This window comes from Sinocyclocheilus grahami, unplaced genomic scaffold, assembly GCF_001515645.1.
Source record: "Sinocyclocheilus grahami isolate Dianchi unplaced genomic scaffold, SAMN03320097.WGS_v1.1 scaffold176.1, whole genome shotgun sequence".
Taxonomy (NCBI): Eukaryota; Metazoa; Chordata; class Actinopteri; order Cypriniformes; family Cyprinidae; genus Sinocyclocheilus; species Sinocyclocheilus grahami.
In genome coordinates this window covers 144916-153166 of record NW_015505355.1, presented here as the reverse complement: position 1 = coordinate 153166, position 8251 = coordinate 144916, and the positions used below count along the sequence as shown (strand labels likewise).

The 8251-nt window shown below is 37.1% G+C and overlaps 1 protein-coding gene across 2 annotated transcripts in view; it reads left to right on the top strand.

The window, feature by feature from the left end:
- LOC107593741 (amyloid beta A4 protein-like) overlaps positions 1-8251 on the top strand; it is a 32244-nt gene that overhangs the window by 15142 nt on the left and 8851 nt on the right. The window contains exons 6-11 of one of the 2 annotated variants that reach the window (XM_016283598.1): positions 560-756; positions 1389-1556; positions 3582-3715; positions 5731-5805; positions 5888-6046; positions 7456-7584. In XM_016283598.1, coding sequence (XP_016139084.1) covers positions 560-756; positions 1389-1556; positions 3582-3715; positions 5731-5805; positions 5888-6046; positions 7456-7584 — 862 coding nt within the window. The remainder of the gene's footprint in view (positions 1-559; positions 757-1388; positions 1557-3581; positions 3716-5730; positions 5806-5887; positions 6047-7455; positions 7585-8251) is intronic. The other variant, XM_016283599.1, reaches the window with a different exon arrangement.

Here is an 8251-nt window from a genome sequence, read left to right as displayed (position 1 = left end):
AAACGGTTATTTCATATACGTAGTAAGGTTTCACAAAATAAAACGGAGCAAATAAAGTGTAATGATATTAATAAACACAGTATTCTTCCACCAAACAATGTAGCTCCTCAGAAACAGTTGTGGTTGCTACAAAGTGGTTGCCGAGCAACACACAAACGTAAACAAAGGTGTGTGTTACTTTGTAGCGTCATTTACAACAGCTTCGAACGCGGCTCAGCCAATCAGAGCCAAGCACCGGAACTCTCCGTTTTATAAAAATTATTTAATAATAATAATAATACCTTTCATACAATAGTATTATTATATGCTTTTATTTTAATATCTAGATGAACTAGAATGAAACGAAGCTAAATGTACAATTTTATTGGCATTTATGATCGTACGCTGTGAACTGTGATCCATTTGTGTGTGATTCGGATTGGATTTGAGTTTAGAGTCAGGTTTTGTGCACTTTGATCATAAACCCCTTAAAATGACACTTGATTTGATCCCTGATTAGTGGATGGTTGGCGTGTTATGACGAAGGGTTATGCAGATGCTCTGGTTTGTTTTCCTCCAGCATGACGCGAGACGCAGGATCCGAACCGGCCGTGGTGGAGGATGACGAGGATCTGGACGAGGAAGAGGAGCTTCTGGACAACGACCAGGATGGAGACGGAGACGAGGATGAGGATGAGGATGAGGAGCAGCGCCAGAGCATCAGCGTCGCCATGACGACCACCACCACGACGGAGTCGGTGGAGGAGGTGGTGCGAGGTGAGCGTCAGCCAATCACGTTGAGCATTCGCTCATCATCATCATCATCAGACGCAGCTCTTCACGTTAGGGGTGTGCGATATTGACAAAAAATCTCAATATTTTCTGGTATTTTATCAATAACGATAATTAGATTAGTGTGTTATTGTGCTGGTATCTTAAGGACTACCGTGGACAGCTGAATCCTACATTTTTTGATATTCTTACGGATAGTTCCGGTGCTTGATTCTGATTGGCTGAGCCGCGTTCGAAGCTGTTGTAAATGACGCTACAAAGTAACACACACCTTTGTTTACGTTTGTGTGTTGCTCGGCAACCACTTTGTAGCAACCACAACTGTTTCTGAGGAGCTACATTGTTTGGTGGAAGAATACTGTGTTTATTAATATCATTACACTTTATTTGCTCTGCTTTATTTTGTGAAACCTTACTACGTATATGGAATAACCGTTTTATAAAAGCTATAACCCCCGTGAAGCCGTGGTTTACAGTGAATTTACCTAACAATGCCCCTTAGCTGTTATACATTCACTGTAAACCTCTGCTTCACGGGGATTACTGCTTTATTACGATATTATCGCAGACGATATATATCGCACACCCCTACTTCACGTGTGTGTGTGTGTCGTCAGAGGTGTGTTTTGCGAGCGCAGAGACGGGCCCCTGCAGGGCCATGTTGGCCCGCTGGTATTTTGTGCGTGAGGAGGGCCGCTGCGCTCCCTTCATCTACGGCGGCTGCGGAGGAAACCGCAATAACTTTGAGTCGGAGGAGTACTGTCTGTCCGTCTGCAGCAGCGTCTGTAAGTCACCAACCGAACAACTGACAGCGTGAGCCACTAACACCAATGAACCTTCACTCACTCGCTCCTCATGACCGCCAGACCCATAATGCACTGCCTGAGCCACGTTCTTCAGCGAAACACACAAGACAGCGCTTAGCAGGATTTTCTGTTCATATGAGGCCAGCACTATGTCTTGGATCTTCTAATATTATGATACTTCTCCTGTGAAAAAACAGTGTGATGAATCAAATTAAATGTGCACTTGTAGTGTACTTCAAATCTGTTTTTAAGATAATCTGTGTCCCTGCAGCACAAAAGCAGTGTTAAGATTTTCAAATATTGTCCGATCCTAACAAACCACACATCAATGGAAAGATTATTTATTCAGCTTTCAGATGATGCATAAATCTCAATTTCGAGAAATTGATACTTAAGACTGGTTTTGTGCTCCGGGGTCACATATATTAATGAAATAAAAGACCACTTAAGTGTACTTACAGAGAGACACTTTCATGACTTATTTCCGACACAGAATAAAAAAAGACTAAAAAAAGTAATAGTTGTGAGATATAAACTCGCAATTTTAGAAGCAAAATCTGAATTTTATCTTTTGTAATGCACTTATTTTAACATACATACGCACAAAGTACTTGACTATCGTTTTAGCTGTCATGTGTTATTTGATATTACATTTAAAATTAATATTTTAAATGCACTAAACTGCAACTTCATCATTAGAAATGTGTAATTGCAAATATATTTGAATGAATACATGATATATACGTTTACCATATTTCAAACAATAGACGTAATTATGAAAGTGTACTTGAGTCCTGTGTACAATAAGTGCTTTAAAGTTCAGCTACAGTATTGAATTTAATAAAAAGGATAAATTTGCATTTAACTGCAATTTAAAGATGTCTGAAGACATCGCATTCAGTTCAAACTGAAGTGTATTATTTATGTAAAAGTACATCGAAGCGTGCTTCTTTTTCACAAGGTTTATGATACATTTATGGTGCTTATTTGTTAATGTTGGATCTTATAAGGAGCAGCGTGAACATCCTGCTAAACGTCTCCTTTTGTGTTCCTCTGAAGGAATAAAGTCACGGGGTTTGAAGGTCATTGAATGGATTGTTCTCCTTCAGTCTGATCTGATCTGATCTGGCGTGTGTCGGTTTCTCACCAGCGTTTCACTCTTTCTCTGCTGATTCACTCGCATCTTTCTCCTCAATGTAACTCCGATTCCGTGTGTGTGTGTGTGTGTGTGTGTCTCATTTGCATGCATAAAATCATTAATGCCATGCTGCTGCTGATCTTTTATATTAATGATCTTCCGTGTTTCTCTCTTCATGACTTTATCGGTCAAACGTTCCTTCCAGCTGCTATTTAGACTTTAATTAATGTTAAGCGGTTTCAATCGGGTCCTTTGATAACGTTCTGCATCAGCAAGCGTTTGAAAACTGTTCTTGCCAAGCATTTCAGGGTCATTACAGCTGGTTTCTGTTAACTGGTTTAAGATATGAATCATTTACAATTTAAGATTTAGGATAAATCGCTTTTATTCATTACAACTATTTGAAAATCTGGAATCTGAGGGTGCAAAAAAATCTAAATATTGAGAAAATCATCTTTAAAGTTGTTCAAATGAAGTTCTTAGCAATGCATATTACTAATCAAACATTAAGTTTTGATATATTTATGGTAGGACATTTACAAAATATAATAATAAAAGCTATAATAATAGTATCTCAGTGTTGCTAAAATAGCACTGGTTGAACTAAACAGACGTCATCTGGAGATTATCGTGTACATCCTCATGCTGCTGGAACTCAAAACAAACATTTGGCACAAAATGTTCCTGGCAGTGACAAGATGCCAGTGTTATATTTTCTCATCGCTTCATTACAGATTAGACATGAATAAACTGGTCAGCTGGAAGCCTTTGGCCTCTTCTAACCGCTTTATAACAATCTCTTGTAGCTCTGTTGAATCATCTGCTCTCCTCATGTGCTGTAATAAAAGCTCTTCTCCGATCCGCAGTGCCGACTCCCTCCTCCAGTCCTCCAGACGCTGTGGACCGATATCTGGAGACGCCAGCCGACGAGAACGAGCACACACACTTTCTGAAGGCCAAAGAGAGTCTGGAGGCCAAACACCGCGAGCGCATGTCTCAGGTGCAGGATTCATTCATAGAAATTCATGCTGCTGTTCATCAAGGATGTGTTAATGTTACAGTATGTTTGTTTTCTTTTGAACTTTCTATTCATCTGTGAATCCTGAAAAATAAAATGTGTCCCTGGAGCACAAAAGCAGTGTTAAGTCGCTGGGGGATATTTGTAGCAATAGCCAACAATACATTGTATGGGTCACAATTATACATTTCTCTTTTATGCCAAAAATCATTAGGATATTAAGTAAAGATCATGTTCCATGAAGATATTTAGTAAATGTCCTACCGTAAATATATCAAAACTTAATGTTTGATTAGTAATATGCATTGCTAAGAACTTCATTTGAACAACTTTAAAGATGATTTTCTCAATATTTAGATTTTTTTGCACCCTCAGATTCCAGATTTTCAAATATTGTCCGATCCTAACAAACCATACATCAATGGAAAGATTATTCATTCAGCTTTCAGATGATGTATACATCTCAATTTCGAAAAATTGACCCTTATGACGTTTTGCCGAAACGTAAACATTAACTGAAGTAAAATATACAAAAAACTCATTTTAATTTTAGTTTAAAGTAAAAAAAAAACTCACTTTAATTTTTCATTTAGTTTATTTTAGTTTTAGGTATTAAAATAATTAAAACTGAAATTAAAATTAATAATTATATTTTTATATACATTATTTATTAATTACTTACAAATTTAGAATTATTTATTCTGAATTTAAATTAGTAGCCAAGAAAGAATTTATGTATTTATGTGTGTACTAAAATGCCTAAAGCTAAAAATTAGATTTGTGTAAAACTACACAGATGTATTTACAAACAACAACTAATAAAAATGTCAAAAAAATATGCAATAAAATTGCTAAAACTTTAAATAAAGTAAACATGTAAGCAGAATCAAATTCAAAATATTAACAAAATCTATAACATCTGTATCTATAAATCTGTATCTCAGTGATACAAAAATTAAAAGAACAATAAATATAAAATTAAGTAAACAATTAAAAAAACAACGATTACAGCAAAATTACTAAAACTTTAATTTATATGTATATATATATATATATATATATATATATTAATAACTTAAAAAAATATATAAATATATAAAAATATATATAATTAAAAACTAAAACTAAAATAACCCTAATATACTGATTTCTGAAGATCATGTGACGCTGAAGACTGGAGTAATGATGCTGAAAATACAGCTGCGCATCACAGAAATACATTACAGTTTAACAGATACTCGCATAGAAAACAGCTGTTTTAAATTGTAATAATTCATATTTCACAATTTTTACTGTATTTTTGATCAAATAAATGCAGCCTTGTTGAGCAGAGAGACTTGTTTTAGTAACATTAAAAAATCGTATAATGTGTGTTTGAGATGTTTGTACAGAAATATGATGTTTAATTCAATTCAAGTTTATTTGTACAGCGCTTTTCACGATACAAATCATTGTTTCTACAATATTTAGTGGTAGCTTATCAGTGGTGACTGTCAGTTAATGTACAGTACATATGGCAGAAATCGATTAAAGACGTAATCAAACAGACGATGAACACTATTAACAGCAATTATTATATGATGCAATCAAACTTATAGCAACATGTGGTAGTTGTGTATGTTGTTTCAGGGTTGGCATCATCTCTTCTCAGGTGTTCTGGATCCAGACTGAAGCTTGTGTAAATCCTAGTTACCACGGGATGCCAATCCCAGCAGAAACAGAGAAACACATAGAGACATAATTAGCGTAGCCAGGCAAATTTTATTTATTTAACCCAAGCTAAAGAATAATAATGCGCATTTGATCAGATATAACTGCAGTGCAAGATTATGAGATGCATTATCTGAATGCTTGGCCAAAGAGATGTGTCTTTAATCTAGATTTAAACCGAGAGAGTGTGTCTGAACCCCGAACGTTATCAGGAAGGCTATTCCAGAGTTTGGGAGCCAAATGCTTTTGTTTAATCGTTGATGAAGGACCATTGTTGATTTTTGTAGGTGATGAGGGAATGGGAAGAGGCCGAGAGACAGGCAAAGAGTTTACCACGCAACGACAAGAAGGCCGTGATCCAGGTCAGTTTGTGTCATGGAAATTTCCCCTCGATCTTACTTTTCCTCGAGGCTTTGCTTGACTTCTCCTGCGTTTCTCCCACAGCATTTCCAGGAGAAGGTGGAGGCTCTGGAGCAGGAGGCAGCTAGCGAGCGACAGCAGCTGGTGGAGACGCACATGGCGCGGGTGGAGGCGCTGCTAAACGACCGCCGACGCCTCGCTCTGGAGAGCTATCTGTCTGCCCTGCAGGCCGATCCACCCCGGGTACACACTTCAACACACACATAAAGACTCATTCTTTACATAGGTCGCTCTTTTGTGATTAACTTTCTCAGTTGGTCGCACCAGCACTTGATTTGGGGGAACTTTTTGCTACTCTCTATTAGTGCTACTTGATCTTAGCTCTGCGTTCGACACTATTGACCACAACATTCTTCTGAATAGACTAGAATACTTTGTTGCCATTAATGGAAGTGCATTAGCATGGTTCAAATCATACTTATCTGACCACCAATTCATCAATTCGTAGCAGTGAATGAAGAGGTATCATATCGATCACAAGTGCAGTATGGAGTACCTCAAGGCTCAGTACTAGGGCCGTTACTTTTCACGCTTTACATGTTACCCCTGGGAGAAATCATCAGGAAACACGGTGTTAGCTTTCACTGTTATGCTGATGATACTCAGCTCTATATTTCTTCGCGGCCCAGCGAATCATACCAATTTGAAAAAACGAACGCATAGTCGAAGACAAAAAACAAACGAATGCATAGTCGATATAAAAAACTACATCTATACACCTTTCACTTTTTAAGACTAAAACAAATGTTTGAAAGATGGATTCATTGTTATTCTTAATTAAAATCACAACAACAATAAAACAGTAGGCTACAATGAAAAACTATCTTATATAACGTTTATTAACATAAACGAGGCAAAGACGAGGCATGGCATACGCCACATGCTGTATTATTTATCAACTATTAAATTACAGAAGGTTTAGCAAACACTGAGGAAACAAATAAATGTAAAAAATAAAAGAAAGCCTCCATAGCGTGAGTTAAACAGCTCTCTTCAATAATACGACCATGTCAAATTGTAACTCGCACATTTAGGTCACAGTCTAGAGCCCTGCTCCGTATTAACTACAGTCTAGATACTGAAAAACATGAGGATCTCACTAGCATGCCAAAGTTTGGAGCCGGTAGAATTTTTGAAAGCAGTCTCTTCTGCTGAGCAAGGCTGCGTTTATTTGATCAAAAATACAGTAAAAATTTTAAAATATTATTGCAATTTAAAATAACTATTTTCTGTGTGAGTACATTGTAAACTGTAATTTATGTCTGTGATCAAAGCTGAATTTTCAGCATCATTACTCCAGTCTTCAGCAGCTAAGTTTCCATCCAAAGTTACGAATTAAACTTTTGCGCAAAATTGGAATATTGCATAAAACATTTCCGAATAAAGCACCGTTTCCATCCAGTGCAAAAACCAATGCAAAGATTTCTAATAGTTGTATCTCAGCCAAATATTGTCCTGTCCTAACAAACCATACATCAGTGGAAAGCTTATTTATTCAACTTTCAGGTCACAATCATGACACACACAGAGAAGCTTCCCATCATGCACTGTGCTGATCTCAGATCTCTGATCTTCATCTCGTCTCTCTTTAGCCGCAGCACGTGTTCAGTCTGCTGAAGAAGTACGTCCGCGCCGAGCAGAAGGACCGACAGCACACGCTCAAACACTTCGAACACGTGCGCATGGTCGACCCCAAGAAAGCGGCGCAGATCCGGCCTCAGGTACGAGACATAATCATCTCATTCACAATAATTCATTTGCATTACAGTGTTGAACTTCTGCACTTGTGATTTGACTTTGATTTTAAATCAGTCACATGTTCCATTTTATGATGGCATGGTTCAAATCATACTTATCTGACCACCAATTCATCAATTCGTAGCAGTGAATGAAGAGGTATCATATCGATCACAAGTGCAGTATGGAGTACCTCAAGGCTCAGTACTAGGGCCGTTACTTTTCACGCTTTACATGTTACCCCTGGGAGAAATCATCAGGAAACACGGTGTTAGCTTTCACTGTTATGCTGATGATACTCAGCTCTATATTTCTTCGCGGCCCAGCGAATCATACCAATTTGAAAAAACGAACGCATAGTCGAAGACAAAAAACAAACGAATGCATAGTCGATATAAAAAACTACATCTATACACCTTTCACTTTTTAAGACTAAAACAAATGTTTGAAAGATGGATTCATTGTTATTCTTAATTAAAATCACAACAACAATAAAACAGTAGGCTACAATGAAAAACTATCTTATATAACGTTTATTAACATAAACGAGGCAAAGACGAGGCATGGCATACGCCACATGCTGTATTATTTATCAACTATTAAATTACAGAAGGTTTAGCAAACACTGAGGAAACAAATAAATGTAAAAAA